The 17,508-nt window shown below is 53.6% G+C and overlaps 1 protein-coding gene across 2 annotated transcripts in view; it reads right to left on the minus strand.

Moving 5' to 3' along the window:
* Positions 1–17,508, minus strand: part of Stat5b (signal transducer and activator of transcription 5B) — a 44,721-nt gene that overhangs the window by 13,552 nt on the left and 13,661 nt on the right. For both annotated transcript variants that reach the window (XR_002387589.2, XM_004859342.4), the window contains exons 2-4: positions 4,610–4,747; positions 2,475–2,631; positions 173–262 (exon numbers count right to left, since the gene is read on the minus strand). Coding sequence is in view for 1 of the 2 variants with exons in the window: in XM_004859342.4 (XP_004859399.1) it covers positions 173–262; positions 2,475–2,631; positions 4,610–4,737 (375 nt within the window). In the remaining variant the exon portion in view is untranslated. The remainder of the gene's footprint in view (positions 1–172; positions 263–2,474; positions 2,632–4,609; positions 4,748–17,508) is intronic.

The following is a 17,508-nucleotide window of genomic DNA, read 5'->3' on the forward strand; positions in this document are numbered from 1 at the left end:
GATTTTATTTTGTGCCTGTTCCCTTGGTCTTGCGGCTCCAGTCTCAGCGAGGTTATACACCGACTGAGAACAAAGCTAAGGGGACACTGCAGGGTGCGGCCTGGCGTCCACACAGAGCTGCCCCAGAGAGGGCTGCATGAGACAGGCCCACGTCCCCACGCAGGACACTCACACTGGCGGCCTCCCGGACCAGCCTCTGCTCGTTGTACAGGATGTGCCGGATGCAGCGGACGAGCTCCAGGGGGCAGCGGTCGTAGGTGTTCTGAAAGACCAGAGCCACCACACTGTCACACCACGGTCAGGGGGAGGACCTGGGGACAGCGGAGAGGGCAGCGGCCACCTGCTCCTCTGGCACCGGGGAGCAGGAAGCACTGTGCAGCAGAAAGCCCAACCCGGGGCTAAGGCCAGGCTTCTTCCCGCCTCTGTGGCCCCAATGTCCTGGGGCGATGTCCAGTAAAGCGGGTGAGTAACCTCTGCCTGGGCCACCCAGACCGGGGTCTTCTCCCGGGCCAGGCCACAGTCACCGTGAGGGTGGACGGGTGTCGGGGCCCCGAGTGCGATGCCTCGAGTAGAAGACAGCACCTACTGTGTGTGTGGCTGGAATTCTTGCTTAGTTTATTTTTTGCTTTTGTTGTTGCTGTTGTTTGTTGTTGTTGTTCTTGTTTTGGTACTGAGGATCGAACTCAGGACCTTGCACTTGCGAGGCAGGCAGAGGAACCACTGAGCTAAATCCCCAGCCCTGTTCTTTGCTTTTTGAGACGGGGGTCTCACTGTGTAGGCCAGGGTGGCTTTGAACTTTCGGCGATCCTCCTGCCTCAGCCTCCTGAGTGCTAGGATGACAGGTGTGCACCACCAGGGCTGGCACTAGTTTATCTCAGTTTGTTGAAAAGAAAGTTTTGTGTTACTATCTGTTCCTTTTTTTTCAGAATCTTTTTGGTTCATGTCTTGTACTTTGAGTAACTACTTTGAAGATAATGATTTGCAGCATGTTAACTATTATTATTCTTATTATTTTGTTATGAAATTTTGTTTTATTTTTTCATAAAATAAAGAGAAGAATTCTGACTGGGGGTGTGCAACGTGAGTCTGTGCATGGAGTAACAAAGTAAGAATAAATAAATGAAGAAGCCACTTGAGCCAGGGCTTTGGCTGGGGCCAGAGCGCTGACCTCACATGCCAGCCCTGGGCCCCGCCCCAGGGTCCCTCTCTCCATGGTGACTGTAGGCAGTGGTGAGTGTCACATGGTGCAGGTCCCTGAGCACGCATGTGGTCACGGGGTAGAAAGTAAGAGGCTGCCAGGCATGATGGTGCACACCTGTCACCTCAGCACTTGGGAGGCTGAGGCAGGAGGATTGAAAGTTTGGACTACTTAGTGAGACCCTGTCTCAAAAATTAAAGCCAAACAAAGTAGGAATACCCTAGGCTTGGTGGCAATGCCTATATTCTAGCTACTCAGAGGCTGAAGCAGGAGGATCACATGGCCCAGAAGTTTGAGGCAGCTGGGTCAAGGTAGTGAAGGCTCCATCTCAAAAAATTCAACTACAGGGCCGGGGATTTAGTCAGTGGTTTCGCCGCCTGCTGCACAAGCGCAAGGACCCGAGTGCGATCCCCGGTACAAAAAAAAAAATTCAACTACAGGGGGTTTGGCTCAGTGGTTCCACTGCCTCGTAAGTCCAAGGTGCCAAGTCCGATCCCCAGTACCAAAAAAATTCAACTACAGCCTGAATTACATAGCAAGACCCTGTCTCAAAAAAAAAATCAATGTCAAAGACATAGCCAACAAAGCAGGGTTGCAAAATGGCCCCAGGTGAAAGGAGATTAAAGAGATGTGACAGCCAAGTGCAGTGTGGATCCTGGACGGACCCTGGAGCCGGAGGGGGACGGCCCTGAAGCACACTTCTGAGTCACCGTGGGACCTGCAGATTGCTGGTGCGGAGCTAGCACGGCTGGCGCAGGCAGAGCCTGCTGAGGGCCTGGGCAAAGGGGCCCCGGTGCTGACACACTCAGTGGCTAAAAGATGAATGAGTGAGGGCGCGTGTGCCTGTGTGCGTGGGTGCGAGCGTGTGCATAATGGTGGCAGTGGCTACCTCCAGGCACATGTATGGGTCTGTGTCATTCTTGCAACTTTCTGTAAGTTCAAATTCTTTTCTTGGAGACAGGGTATCGCTCTGCAGTCCAGGCTGGCCTTGAACTCACTATGTAGTCCAGGGTGGCCTCAACCTTGCAGCGATCCTCCTGCCTCAGCCTCCCGAGTGCTGGGGTGACAGGTGTGCACCACCACACCCAAAACGAATAAGAAGTAAGAGCGAGCCGCAACCACAGAAGCAAGTGATCAGAGCCCACGTATCTGCCACACCCCTCAGCCTGGCCAGGCGGGCTGCTCTGGGGACTGTGGGCAGGAGATGCACACACACACACACACCCCTGGGGGCCCCGAGCCGGGCGCACCCTGCCGCCCGCCTGCACCCACACACCTGCAGCTGCGTGGCGTAGTGGCCCAGCTTGATCTTCAGCAGGAACCCGTCCTCCCCCACCTGGTGCTCCGCCTTCTTCTGCAGCTCCTGCACCAGGCCCTCCAGGAGCTGGGCGGCCTTAATGTTCTCCTGTGGATTATCAAGATCTATTGAGTCCCTAGGGGAAAAAAATTACAGGATATGTACACATGCATGCTCAGGGACCTGCACCACGCAGCGCTGAGAGGCACATCCCTGCCTACTCTTGCCAAGGCGACAGGAACCCCAGGGCGGAGCCCAGGGCCAGGCATGTGAGGTCAGCACTCCGCCTCCAGCCACAGCCCTGGCCCTCAAGTGGCTTCTTCATTCATTTATTTACTGATTTATTGATGGATTGATTGATTGATACAGACCCTCACTGTGTAGCTCAAGCTAGCCTCAAACTCCAGGAGATCTTCCTGCTTCAGCCTCCTAAGTGCTGGGATCACAGGTGTGTGCCACGGCACCTGGCTACTGCACACTTCTGACTCAGAGCAGCTCAGCTGGTGGAAATGACAGCCATTCCTCCTTCCCCTCTCTCTCCTTTTCTCTCCCTTTGGTCACCACGGGCCACTGTGGTGAGCAGGCAGCACTGGGGTCCTGGCATGTGAAGGCACTGACAGCTGCCAGGCTGAAACATCCATCACCTCAAGCACCGAGCCAGATGGGACAGCAGTGCAGCTGACGGCTCCTCCGTGTCTAGCCTCCAGGTCGGTGGGCAACTCACTTCAAACTGTGAGCCAGAATGCCAGGGCTGATGTCTCAAGAAGACACGAAAATCTTGGCGGGCCTGGTGGCACATGCCTGTCATCCCAGCACTCGGGAGGCTGAGGCAGGAGGATTGCTGTGAGTTCCAGGCCAGCCTGGGCTACACAGTGAGACCCTATCTCAAACAAACAAGCAAAGAAAACAGTCTTACGGAGGCTGGGTCAACATGAAGGACTAAAGGCCTTTCTTGAAAACCTTTATTTTCTTAAGAAAATCAAAGCTACATAATATTCAGGTTTTCCTTAATATCAACGTAAATAAGTCTTTCTGGCACTCATTCAGTAGCAAGACTACCTGGGAAATCTGCTACATGAGACTTTTATTTGTATTTTTTGTTTGTTTTTTGACAGGGTGGCTGTGGAGCCCAGGCTGGCCTGGAACTCACAGCAAACTTCCAGCCTCAGCTTCCAGAGTGCTGGGATGCCAGGCGTGTGCCACCATGCCCACCCTGCATTTTTTTTTTAAGACAGGGTCTCACTGTGTAGCCCAGGCTGGTCTCAAGTGACCCTCCTGCCTCAGTCTCCCAAGTAGCTAAGACTCTGGGTGCCCGGCTAAATGAAATTTTTAAATTTGTGCCAGGGGCCGGGTGCAGGGGCACACACCTATAATCCCAGCCCTGAGGAAGCTGAGGCAGATGGACTGCAAGTTGGAGGCCAGCCTGGGTTACAGACTGAGACCCTGTTTCGAAAAGAGGGGAAAAAAAAAAATTCCTTGTGCAGTGGTGGGGCTTGAACCCGGGGCTCTGGGATGCCAGGCAGGCCCTGCTCTTCGCAGTCCTCCGAGTCATTTGATGAGGAAAGAAAACAGGACGGGATGGAATCGCGCTGAGCTGGCGCACCTGCCGCTCTGCGTGCCGCTGGTTCTCCTGTCCTAATGAGGCCAAGTGAGAGCCGCGTGACTACGTAGAAAGCTGCTTGTCCCGGGGCTTCAGATTTCTGACTGGTAATCTGCGACCAATGGGCAACGGCAGCCACGGGTGTCCAGCAGCCCAGGGCCAGCCGGCCGGGGTCCCCAGGGGGAGGCTGTATCTCACTGCAGGAGCTGCGTGGCTCAGCCACACACGGCCCGGATTTAATCCCCACCCCCACAAACAAAATAAAACAAGAAAATAAGGCTGTGGTACCAGCCAGCTCCTCCCTCCCCAAATATGTATTCAGAAATTAGGGAAATACAGATAAAAGTGTTGGTTTGGCCAGGTGGGGCGGCGTATGCCTGTGATCCCAGGACTGGGGAGGCTGAGGCAGGAGGATCGCCATGAGTATGAAGCCAGCCTGGGTCACACAGTGAGACCCTCTCTCAAGCCTCCCCCTCCCCAGTAAAAATAAAGACAGGAAACACTGTTCACCTACCAGGCCTGGCTCTCTATCCACTGGGACAGGTAGTGGCGCACCTCAATGGGGAAGTGCTGGCCGTACAAGGCTTGCATCTGGTGCAGGGCGTCCCCCTGCAGCTGCTGGGCTTGGATCCACACAGCCATGGCTCACAACCTGGGCAACAGACAATCCGGTGTGGATGAGCTGCTTTTTTACATTCTCCTTTTAACCCACTAGAGTCAATATTCACACAGTTTGAAAGTAAATATCCCTCTTGGCAGACTGCAGATCAATATATATAGACACATGGGCCAGGGATTTAGCTCAGTGGTTTCACCTCCTGCTGTGCAAGCGCAAGGACCCAAGTTCAATCCCTGGTACCAAAAAACAAAAGCAAAAAAGACATTGTTTCCATATATATATATATATAGAGAGAGAGAGAGAGAGAGAGAGAGAGAGAGAGAGGGAGAGAGACATAAAAATACACACATACTTTTCTGACATGTATATATTTTTTGAGACAGAGTCTCTCTATGTAGCTCAGGCTGGCCTTGAACTTGTGGCGATCTTCCTGCCTCAGCCTCCGCGTGTGGGGATGATAGGTGTGCACTGCTACGTGGGCTCAAGATCAATATTCTTGACCTGAATGTCAGCTTTTCAGTGTTTTCAAAATGTAGACATTCTGTGGCCTCAGGAAAGTACCGGCTGGGGCCCTGAAGCTCTGACCATAAATGCCCTGCAGTTCTTTATGGCAAAGCACAGAGTCAGCCCCGGGCAAAGAACCGCCTAGCTCTGCCACCCCAAACATATTCTTATTTTGTGCAAAAGTGTCAGCAACAACCTGGCACGGTGGCACATTCCTGTGATGCCAGCGCTCAGCAGGCTGAGGCAGGAGGATCGCTGCAAGTTCAAGACCAGCCTGGGCCACATAGTGAGACCCTGTCTCAAAGAAAACCAAGCCCAACACAACCAAAAGTGAAAACTTCTGAAACACAGGCAGAACCCTGAGTGCTATCGCTGGTTACGGAAGCAGCAATTGTTTGACACAAAGAACACAGATTTTGTCTGCCAAAACCCCCACGGCTCACTTTGCAGGTAACCCCCGGGGACCCAGGAAGCAGTGCTCTGTCTGGTCACAGCAGAAAGAGCCTCATGGTCCGAGCCCTTGCCATTGCAGCCCCACGGGGAGTCCTCTTGTCAAGCATGCTCCCCATCTCAGCCTGAGCTGGTTTTATCAAATCCCCAGCTTCCTCCCCAGACTCACCTGCCAGCTCTTCCTGTGAGGGGAGGGGCAGGCTGGGAACATTACTTTACCCGAGGGAGGACACTGAGCTGCATGCAACCCTGCACTACCTATGTCCAAGGAATGGGGTCGGGACAGGCGGCATGTGGAAGGCCAGGTGCTGGCTTGCAGTTCTCGAAAGATCTGCTACTGTCACGGCCCAGCCTGGAGGGACTCCGATCGAGTAACACTGAGCTATTTCTGGGCTGAGCCCCGAGCCCCCAGCCAGCGAGGGAGGAGGCGGGGCAGTGGCCAGGACCGGTTTTAGCCTGGGACAAGGCCATGGGACACTCAGCCGGGGCCTGGGTCTATTTAGGGCTTTTGAAGACGCTTTGAGGCTGGGACCACTGAGAGACGCTCAAGACCCCCAAGTTCAGCGGCTGGGACAGAGCCCTCTCCAGCAGTCACTGCACTGTGCAATCGGATGCCTGATATCCGGGAGACGCTTCATTATATGATGTACTTTTTTTTTGGTTTTGTACCGGGGATCGAACTCAGGACCTTGCGCTTGCGAGGCAGGCGACAGCACCACAGGGCTACATCCCCAGCCCTATACGATGTACTTTTTAATCGCATGAGTCATATCCCAAGACTGAGAAATCAGAACAGATAGCAAGCAAATCATGACTTTTGCTTTTTGTTTTTTGAGACAGGGCCTTGCTAGGCGGATCAGGCTGGCCTTGAACCTGCTTCAGCCTCCCAAGCGCTGTGATCACAGGCGTGCGCCCCTACACCCAGCCATGGATTTCCTCACTGAACTCCCACCGGGAAGAACCTGCCAGGACTTGTTTCCTTCCCTCTCTCTCTGGGGCCTATGGCAGCCCCTGGCTGTCAGAGCCAGTGATCTGTGGGGTTAGAGAACGGATACAGGCTTGGCAGGGGGTTCAGCTCCCTTCAGGGTCCTCACAGAACAAGGCATGGGTGGGGCAACACCAAGCATGAACATGGGCCGGATGTCAGTTTCAGGGTCCCACAGCTGTACAGTTAGGGCCAGCGGGCTCCAACATGACCTCCCGCCCCTTAGTGACACACTGGCTCGAACCTGCTGAGCGGGGAGCGGGTGGAGAAGTCCTTGCCTCAGCATCGTGTCTGCAGGACCCGGGCAACGCTGGTCCCCAGAGTGCTCACTAAATATCTGCTGAGCGGATGAGCACACCAGTCGGTGCTTCACATGCCCCACAGCCCAGGCACGCCGCAGGAGCCCACTGCATTTTCAGAAAGAAATGCTATGGGATCTGCCGCCCCTGGGGATGCTGCACAAATGCAGCACTAGCTATGGCAAATTTTATAGAAGTTCTCGGTTTTTATCAGAGTAGACTGCTTCCCAGCACTCTGGGAGGCTGAGGCAGGAGGATCACAAATGCAAGTCCAGCCTGGGCAGCTTGGCAACTTAGCGAGATCCTGTCCCAAAATAAATCAAAAAGGGGCTGGACGTGTAGCTCAGTGTGAAGACCCTGGGTTCACTCCCTAGTCCCCCCACCTCAAAATACTGCACTTCTGACCTCTTAGGATTTGTCAGGACAGTCTTGGGATTGCAATCATGAGCACATCATAATCATAATCATTATTTTCTAAGACAGCCATTGGAAGGATAGCAGTTGGGAGGGGTAAGCGGCAACTGGTTTATTTTGATAAACATCATATGCAGTTTTGCTGCAGAAAGACACTTTGCCACAGCTGGGAAGGGTCTTGCTTCCTACTCCCAGACAGCGAAGAGTAAATGCCAGGGGCGTGTGTGTCTGTGTGCACGCGTGCGCACAACTGTTCCCCACACCTCGGCAACGCTGGCCAGAGGGACACCAATACCCCGGCGTGTGTACGCACCGAAATCCCACGCTGCACCTCATGCAGAAGCACAAGAAATAAGTCAATTCTGTGTCAACTAAAATTTAAAAAACAATTAGATGTAAATATGTGCTACATAGCATAGAATTGTGTTCATTTAACTCTTTAATGATTCTGTCAAACAGAACACACGAAATGTGATTTGTGGGGTTATCATGTAACCACATTCAATACCCAGTTTATTTATTTACTGGTTTTTCGAGATGGTTTCTCTATGAGCCCAGCTGGCCTTGAACTCGTTGTGATCCTCCTGCCTCAGCCTCCCGAGTGCTGGGATCACAGGCGAGCACCACCGCACCTGGCAGAAATACTCAGGCTGGACAGGCACACCCAGTTTCTATGACTACAACCTAACTCTGTCCCAGCACCCTCCGCTGGGCTCCGTCTCCCAGCGTGAGTCGACGGCCTGCCCAGTCCCTAGGGCTTACCCAGCCGTCCAACCCCTCGGCCCCCGTGTGGCGACTGCACTGGCCCTCTCCCAGCACCTGGCCCACCGTGGTCCTCTGCCCACTCCCAGGCAGCTCCGTCTCAAGTTGCGCTGCACGGCCACGGCATGATTTGTACCTGGAGGCGTCGCAGGCTCCTCTGCAAAGGGGCCAGGGATTCACTGTGAAAATCCACTGCTTCGACTTGAGGCCAAGGACAGCACTGACGGAGGCGGCAGCATCTCACACAGCCCGGCCCAAGCACACACACCACGGGCTACGGGAAGCCGAGGCGTCCATACTGCCTCACACATCTGGATGTGACCAGGCCAGGGCACAAACCACACAGGCCCCGGACACTCATCATAAAAGTCTCAGAGTGCTGGCGCACGCCTGTAGTCCCAGCACTCGGGAGGCTGATGCAAGAAGATTACTGAGAGTTCAAGACCAGCCTGAGCTACATAGTGAGAGCCTGTCTTCAAAAAATAAAGCAAAGTAAAATAAAATAAAGTAAAACTCCCCGAGTCTACCAGTTTACAATGTTACAGGCCTGCTGGAAACCCTACAAATGGATGTCTACTCCACCAAGAAATGATGTACTGGGGAGGGATAACCAGAACTTTGTCTCAATAACGAATACCTTTATATCAGAACCTTTCCTTTTTAAAAAGTAAAATATAGGGCCGGGCATTTAGCTCAGTGGTTTTGCCGTTTGCCTCGCAAGCGCAAGCACCCGAGTTTGATCCCAGGTACCAAAAAAAAAAAAAAAAAGTAAAATAGAAGCATTTACAAAGAAAACGATCTCTCTGAAGACTTCCAGAACACAGGGTCCCCAGTCATGCTCTAAGAAAACATGGGGACAGGGCCGGGGATTTGGCTTAGTGGTTCCACCGACTGCCTTGCAAGCGCAAGGACCCGAGTTCAATTCCTGGTACCAAAAAAAGGAAACAAGGGGACAGAATTACAGAGTGTCTGGCTGGGTGTGGTGGCGCTCACCTGTCACCCCGGCACTGAGAAGGCTGAGGCAGGAGGACTGCAGCGAGTCTGAGGCCAGCCTGGGCTAACAGCAAAGCCCTGACTAAAAACAAACAAACAAGCAAGCAAGCAAGCAAAGCACCTCACACATGACTCCTCATTCACAGAGAGGGAAAGGTATATTTTAGTGGGTAAATTCGGTGGTCAGACACCTTCAGTTATGGGTCAAACCGACACTATGTGCCTCCAGCTATGGTGTGCTGAAACAGAAACAGCAAAAATCACAAAGAAATATGAAGAAACAATAACTGGACAAATCCAGAAATCCAAATCACAGGGCTCACACGAATGACTGAAAAGGAAGAAGTAGAACTGCTCTAGATTAAAGGCGATGAAAGAGGCATAATAACCTAGGAGAGCATAATTTAAAAACAAAAACACAACTCCGAAGGACATTATTGAGATAGGAAGATTTAAGCCGGGTGTGGATGGTGCATGTCAGCTATCCCAGGGCTCCGGGAGGCTGAAGCAGGAGGATCGCACGTTTAAGCCCAGTTTGGACAATTCAGCAACTTAGTGAGATCCTGTCTCAAAATCTAAAAAAATAAACAAGGGTTGGGGATGAAGCTCAGTGTGAAGGCCCGGGTTCAACCCCCCCAGTTCTGCAACATAGATAAATAATTGAGCCCTATAGGTCAGATAGTCTTTTTTTTTTTTTGACTGTTTTTGTTTTTTGAGACAGGGTCCCTCTTTGTAGTTTAGGCTGGCCTTGAACTCTCACTGTTGCCCAGACTGGTCTTGAACTCCCTACAACCTTTCTGCCTCAGCCTCCCAAGTGCTGGGATAACAGGTGTACTGACGCCTGGCAGTAATTTTTTTTCCGAAATAAAGAAGATTTTCCAACAGGAAGGGAACGGAGAGGTGGCCAGAGGGGAGTGGAAGGTGTAGGGAGAGTGAAGATGCGCCTGTCCGCGCCCCAGTGCCCCACGATGCACGTGATCGTCATGTACTGAAAAGGTGTCCATACAAATTTAAATATTTGAAAAAATAAAATTTAAAAAATTCTGGGTAAAAACTGCAAATGTGAAAACCACAGCGCTGAGAGGGGCCGCGTGGCCCCGGAATTATGTGCGCATCCGGGCTTCGCAGCCCGGGCTGCTGCGGAGGTCACAGGTGTCGCTGATGCCCAAGAACATCTACCGGGGCCAGGAAGAAACCCGAGTGCCGTGAAAAACAAGAAACGCTCCCCTCGGCCCGGCCCGGCCGCCTCCTGAGGATCACCCGCTGTCACAACACAAAACCATGGCTGAGCGCAGCCCTGGGCGCCTCTCCGAAAAGCCTGCTGGGAGAGGGGCAGGAAGAGGGGACCTGGGACCCCAGAGCTCGGCCTAAGGCGCATGCGCCGGCAGCCCGGTTCAGCTATGACTTTGCCCGGATGGGTAAGGGTAGCCACATAAACGAAATCTAAAGGCTCTGTTGAGATGGAAACACCAGGTAGACACATCCGCTGAAAGAGTAAGAAAAAGGTAAGGGTGGCGGATGAAGGCTGCCACCCCCACTGCTCCCCTCGCCGGCTGAGGAAGGAGGAGCGCAAGTTCCAGCCCAGCCTGGGCGACTTAGCGGGACCCTGTCTCAGAATAAAATAAAACAGCAGCTCAGTGTACAGCGCTTGCCCAGCATGCCCCAGGCCTTGGGTTAAATCCCCAATACCAAAAAAGAAAGTTAAATGAAAAGAGTGTACAGCATGTGGGTTGAAGACAAATATGGAAAGGCCACAAGAAGGATAAACAGCACCATTACATTTAGGTGAAGGAGCTTTGGTGCATTTTTTGTACAGTTCTTTGATTTGCTAAATTTTGTTTAAAGCATTAAAGCCTGAGGGCCGGGATGCACCTCAGTGGCTGGGTGTGCTTTCGATTCCTAGCACCACACTCCAAAATAAAACAAAATGCAAAATTAATCATCATAGGCAATTAACACTACTGCATGAATCAAAGCTTTTTGGTTTGGTTTGGTTTTGGTTTTATTTTCAACAGGGTCTGGCTCTGTGGCCCAGGCTGGCCTCGAACTCAAGGCAAACGTCCTGCCTCAGCCTACTGAGTGCTGGGATCACAGGTGTGTGGTACCATGACTGGCTGGTGTCTACTTATTTTGCACAAAGCTCCAAAGCCCAAAGCTGGTGCTCCCCTTGGGAGGCTGGACAGGCCACTTTGGACAGCCTCAGTAAGAAAGCCTGAGATGCCCCCTGTCCCCCGTGATCAAATGAGCATCAGTCTCCGTCATTGGCAGGAGTCTAGGAAAGAGAATAACAATAGCACACTGGCAAAGCAAGCCACCCTCAGTGCAGACCAATATGGCATCTGCACCTTTCTTCTTACGGACAGATTAATTCCAGCCCTCAGGAGGATGAGCCAGGAGGATCTCTGAGAGTTCGAGGGCAACCTGGGCTACAAAGCGAGTCCCTGTCTCAAACACAAAAACAAAAATGTGCAAAAGGAAGCTAAATACATTTTGGTTAAAATAACAGAAGACTAAGCCAGCAGTGGTGGCACATGACTGTATTCCCAGGAGGCTGAGGCAGGAGGATGGTGAGTTCAAGGCCAGCTGGGGTAACTTAGTGAGGCCCTGTCTCAAATTAAAATAAAAAGGAGGATGGGGGTATAGGTCAGTGGTAGAGCACCTGCCTAGCACACACAGGTCCCAGGACCCCAAGAGAAAAAGGAAAACTAAAATCTCCTCTTTAGCCAGGTGTGGTGGCCCATCCATATCATCCCAGCACTCTGGAGGCTGAGGCAGGAGGCTTGCTTCGAGTTTGAGGCCAGCCTGGGCTACATAGAGAGCCCGCTCTCAAAAAAACCTAAATATATAAATGAACAAATAAACAGTCTTCTCTTTTAAGAGAAAAACGGCTTTTCAGCTAGTTCCCTGTCTGCTCCCCTGAGGACACCCTGCTATGGAGCTGGACCACAGCTGACCCAAGGTGGCTGAGGAGCCGCACACTGAGAAGCTGATTCCGAACTCAAATAGAAGGCATTTCCGGGAGTCCTCTTGTCTTAGAAAACGGCAAGGAAAATTGCCAGGAAGTAGGGTTATCTCTGTGTAGGAAGCAATACTGTCATCAAGACATTTAGTGTGAAGATGAATTAAAAGCTGTACACAAAGGCCCAAGTGCGATGGCGCACGCCTGTCATCCCAGCACTCCGGAGGCTGAGGCAGGAGGATCGCCGCGAGTTCAAGGCCAGCCTGAACCACATAGTGAGGTCCTGTCTCAAAAACAAAACTGGGCACGAAATCAGCGTGCACGTTCCCTCCCCCTTTAAACTGGGGCTGTGCAATGCCCCGGGTTCTTTTGCTGAAACAAAGCGCCTGTTCCCGGAGCGGCGGCGGCGGCTGTTACAGGAAGCCGGCGGCGAGCTCTTCCCGAAGGTCAGCTGCCTGCATCGCCCCCGCCTCGCGCCCCCGCCAGCCCCGCCCCGAGAGCGCGCGCGCCGGGAACGCGGAGGGGCCGGGGACCCGCCTAGGGCCGGAGAGCCCACGCGGGGTGCAGCCCGCAGCGTTCCGGGGCGGGGCGTCCCCACCTGAAGACCAGGGGGCTTGGGGACCGCAAACGTCACCTCGCAGAAGGTCTGGGCCACGGACACACAGATCAGTGTTCAGCTTTGCTCTGCTGAAGCTAAAGTCGAAACAGTCGCCCACGTGTGAGGGAGCCGCGGGCTCACCCCTGGCACCCTACAAGCGAACACTCAGAGCCAGCAGCACGCAGGAGGCTGAGGCGGGAGGATCAGTGGGAGTTTGAGGCCAGCCTGGGCTACATGGCGAGAGCCTGTCTCGAAAAAGAAAAAGAGGGCCGGGATTTAGCTCAGTGGTGCCGCCGACTGCCTCGCAAGCCCAAGGACCCGAGTTCGATCCCTGGTACTGAAAAGAAAAGAAGCAAACATACAATGGCTATGCAGTTCCTTAAGGGAAAGTGGACAGAACACGGACACACCGGACTGCAAACGTTCGGGGGGGGGGGCTGAACAGCTAGGAACTGCATCGGAGACTCGGCCCACCTTCACAGCAGGAGCTGTTGGTTCTCCAGCGAGCCAGGGGCAGAAAGCGCGTTCAGCCTTCGGCGGAAAGCGCCCGGAGCCCCTGCCGCTGTCGGCGTCGGCGGAACAGTTCCGGCGGGCGCGGGAGCGGGAGAGGGTCGCAGGCGCAGCTCCGCTCTGGCTGTGGCGGCCACAGAAACACCAGGCTTTCTGTGCGCGAGCTCCGGCTCTGAAACGTCGAGCTTTGATGATGGGGAGGGTTTTGTTTTGGGTGGTTTTTTTTGTACTGGGGGTTGAGCGCGGGGCCTTTGTACTGAGCTACATCCTCAGCCCTTTCCAAACTTTAAAAAAAATCTGAGACAGGAGCTTGCTAAGTTGCTGAATTGCCCAGGCTGGGTGGGCTTCAACTTGTGCTCCTCCTGCCTCAGCCTCCCAGAGCCTGGGATTACAGGTGTGCCCTCCATGCCCAGAGTGAGGACACCCAGATGAAGGCTTAAGAGTTCGAGGAAGAGCTCCTGAGTTTATCATGTGGGCTGAATTCCACTTCACCTCGGGCCTACGCTGGAGCAGCACCCAGAGGAGCTGGGAGAGAGAAGCCAACTCCAGCGGTGGCAGCAAGAGTCACCACAGTGACAAGAGATACCCAGGACCTGTAACCCCAGCCCTCGGGAGACTGAGGCAGGAGGATCGCCATCAGGTCAAGGCCAGCCTGGGCTACACGGCGAGGCTCTGTCTTTTTTTTTTTTTTTTTTAGGTTAAAAGCCGGAAACTTTATTGGCGAACAGGAGTGGGGAAGACAGGAGGGGCCCCAAATTGGCTGCCCAGAGGCTTTGTCTTAAAACAAAACAACACACAAGGGGAAAAAGGGAAGGGCTCCCAGACCTGGCAAACGCTCAGCCGGAAGAGGGGAGCCAGGCGTGCCTTCGCCTGTCTCCCAAATCAATTCCAAGTCAGCTTTAGGTGCTGAAGGCAGTGGGTGGCAAGTAACGAAAAGCGAGCTGGGGCGGGAGACTTTCCAGTAAGGCCAGAACCTCGGCCCTGACCACTCGAGGTCAGATGAGCAATGTGATGTCCCTATGAAGCGCAGGCTCGTCACATGTGTCCCCAAATTCCCGAGCTGGTTTCCACTAGCTGTATGATTGTTCATCACCAGTGTTTATCACAGATCCTTTGACAGAAGAAAACATTTCTCACACAGAGACAGTGTCATTAATACAATGAAAAACAAGCACGGTAGCCAGGCATGGGGGAGCCCCCCTGTGATCCCAGCACTTGGGAGGCTAAGGCAGGAGGATCGGAATGAGCTTGAGGCCACCCTGGGCTATATAGTTCAAGGCCAGGCTGAACTGCATAGCGAGACCCTGTCTCAAAAGCAAACAAACAGGGCCGGATGTAGCTCAAGGGCACCGCGCCTGCCTGGCAAGTGCAAGGTCCCGAGTTTGATCCCCGGTACCAAAAGAAACAAACCTTGCCATAATTAATAAATGCTAACATGAAATAATGTAGCAATTACTGTGCTACTGTGCCCAGTACTCTTTAAATACTGAGTGCTAAGGGTCCAAGCTTACCAAACTTCAGGGTGGAAAGTGACTTGTGAGTTCAGCAGTGTAACAACCTGTTACTAGGAAATTTGGCACAAGAACACCTAGGAAAGAAAGGTGCTTTGGACAACCTCTCACACCTTAGCTAGAGGTGGAATCCATGCAGTGTTTGTATCTTTTTTTTTTTTTTTTTTTTTTTTTTAATTTTTGGCACAGGTAGTCCAGGCTGGCCTCGAATTGGTGGCAATCCTCCTGCCTCAGCCTCCAGTGCTGGGCTTACAGGCCTGTGCCACCACGCCCGGCTTGGTCCAATCTTTAAAAGATTTGGTGCTTTGCCTCTGTAGAATCAGAATGCGCCTCGCCTCGTGCCCTGAGCTGAAGACGCAAAGGCATCTGAATCACCGGCCCCCAGCCGACAGAGGGAGCTATCCTGGGCGGAAGCGCGGCTCTGCGGCCTCACTTCTGGCACAGCTGGGCAGGGCCGGTGTGCAGTAATGGGTGTCCGCCGCAACTCAGGAAAGCTGTGCTCTGCACAAAGAGCCTAACTCAGGGAAAGGATGGTCAGTCTGTGATTTCCTGTGCAGAGGTCATTAGTGCGAATCCCATCAGCCTCACTGTAGAAGCCCCGGCAGAGGCGGAGTCATTGCTGTTCGGGTCCAGGTAATCAGGCCCGAGCTGTGGGGCCCAGGGACACCGCAATGGCAGCCTCAGACGGGAGTTGTGTGACTGTGGTGACGCCCAGACCAGCTGGGATTCCACACAGGGCTGCTTCTCCGGGCAAACTCGCTGCTGCTTTCAATGATGTCTTGAGAAGAAAGGGCAGGCCGGGGATTTAGCTCAGTGCCACCACCTGCCCCGGGAGCACAAGGCCCCGGGTTTGATCCCCAGTACCAGAAAAACAAGAAGAAAGAGGCTGAGTGGCTGGGGGGGGGGGGGTGGACCACACCTGCGATCCCAGCACTCTGGGAGGCTGAGGCAGGAAGATCATCGCGAGTGTGAGGCCAGCCTGGGCTACATAGCCAGTGCCTGCCTCAAAAAACCGAAGAAGAAAAGAGAAAGAGGCTGAATATGGATGGACGCACAGTGCTGCCAGCGCCAGAAGATTCTTCACCCTGGGGACAAACGGCCAGTGAGAGACCAGCTGCAGTGACAGCCGAGCCGGATGACAGGCGCTCTTCACGCTGGGGTCCATGGAGCGGGCGAACCCGGTGCGGGAAACCTGGCGTCACCTGCTTGGTGCCAGGGGCTCGCTCCGAAGCCATCACTACCCAGGGCGCCAGTGAGAGCCATGGGGACACCGTGGGGGGACCCAGGCTGGCCTCCAACTTCCAGCGACCCTCCTGCCTCAGCCTCCTGAGTGCCGAGATGGCAGCTGCGCCCCAGCACGCCTGGCCATGGATTGATTCGACTGTTGACCTCCAGGGGACGCCAGAGGGATCCGCCTGGAGGGAACGAGCGGGTCGGAAGAGCGAACCAGGGGACAGCAAACCCCACCCTGACTCCAGCTTCAGCCTCCTGGGGAGGAACCGGAGCCCCAGAGCCCGTGTGAAAGCCCAATTCCACTGGTTACTTTCCAGACAGTCCTCAGGGCTCTCCCCTCTCTTCTTTTTTACCAATCAGGTCACTATGTTCATCTTTTTGCTCAGCAAGCTGTGTTTGGGCCTTAGAAACAATCCCAGCGACCTCGGCCTTCCTCTCAGTCCCTGCGTCTCTGTCTCTGCTGCAAAGCGGTGATTACAGCAGTCGGGCTGTGTCTGTACCAAGGACTTGGGAAAGGGAGAAGGAAAAAGACAACTAAGGAAGGGGAGGACAAAGAAAGGGAGGGAGATGTGATGGGGTCAGGAAAGAGAAAGGCTGCTGGACGTGGCAGCGCACATCTGTGATCCTCGGACTTGGGAGGCTGAGGCAGGAGGGTTGCCATGGGTTCAAGGCCAACCTGGGCTACACAACGCCAAAAAAACAATAAAAAAAAAGAAAGAAATGGACCACATGTGTGTGAATCACTTCTTAATGAAGCCTTGGGTGGAGGCTGACGCTGGACGCCACGGGTGTCTGTCTAATGTCCTGGGGTAAACAAGAGCCGCCAGGCAGGGGATTTTCCAGTTGGCTGAGGAGAACAATGCAGAGCAGAGCAGGTCGGGTCACAGGAATAATCGGCAAGCCCGGTGGCTGAGGCCTCACACAAAGCCAAGCCTGAGCAATCAGGGGAAGAAGAAGCAGAGCTCCAGGCCAGGGGCGCCCAGTATTGTGAGAAGGACAAAGGGATGCAGAAGGGCAGTGGGCAAGCCTGGGGGCGGTTGCTAGGAGACGTGGGGGCGGTTGCTAGGAGACGTGGGGGCCGGCAGAGCCGCTCCTTAAGGGACAGAGCTCTTTGCTTTGAGACCGCAGGAGTGTGCTTGGTGCCTCTGAAATGCACTCCAAAAAATGGTTAAAATAGGGCTGGGCCTTGTGGTGCACGCCTACAATCCCAGCACTTGGGCGGCTGAGGTGGGAGAATCACTGAAAGTTGGAGGCCAGCCTGGGATGCATAGTGAGACCCCGTCTCAAAAAGTAAAAATAAAAATAAAGGCCCAGGGATTCAGCTCAGTGGTTCTCCTACCTGCCTCGCAAGCACAAGGTCCTGAGTTCGACCCCTGGTACAAAAAACAAAACAAAACAAAACAAAACAAAAACCAGAGATGTTCTGCAGTCAATCTGTCCGAGGCACTAAAAATACAGAGCACAGAGTTAAAAATTCACAAGGGCGCCCAAGTTCCTGTCCACAGTGGCAGCCACCCCAGCCCGAAGCAGTTCGGTTCCTTTCCTTTCCCACAGAAGGAAACATAGGTCAGACTCT

The sequence above is a fragment of the Heterocephalus glaber genome, unplaced genomic scaffold, assembly GCF_053883595.1.
Source record: "Heterocephalus glaber isolate CG9 unplaced genomic scaffold, H.glaber_assembly_v1.0 deba00001773, whole genome shotgun sequence".
NCBI classification, from domain to species: Eukaryota; Metazoa; Chordata; class Mammalia; order Rodentia; family Bathyergidae; genus Heterocephalus; species Heterocephalus glaber.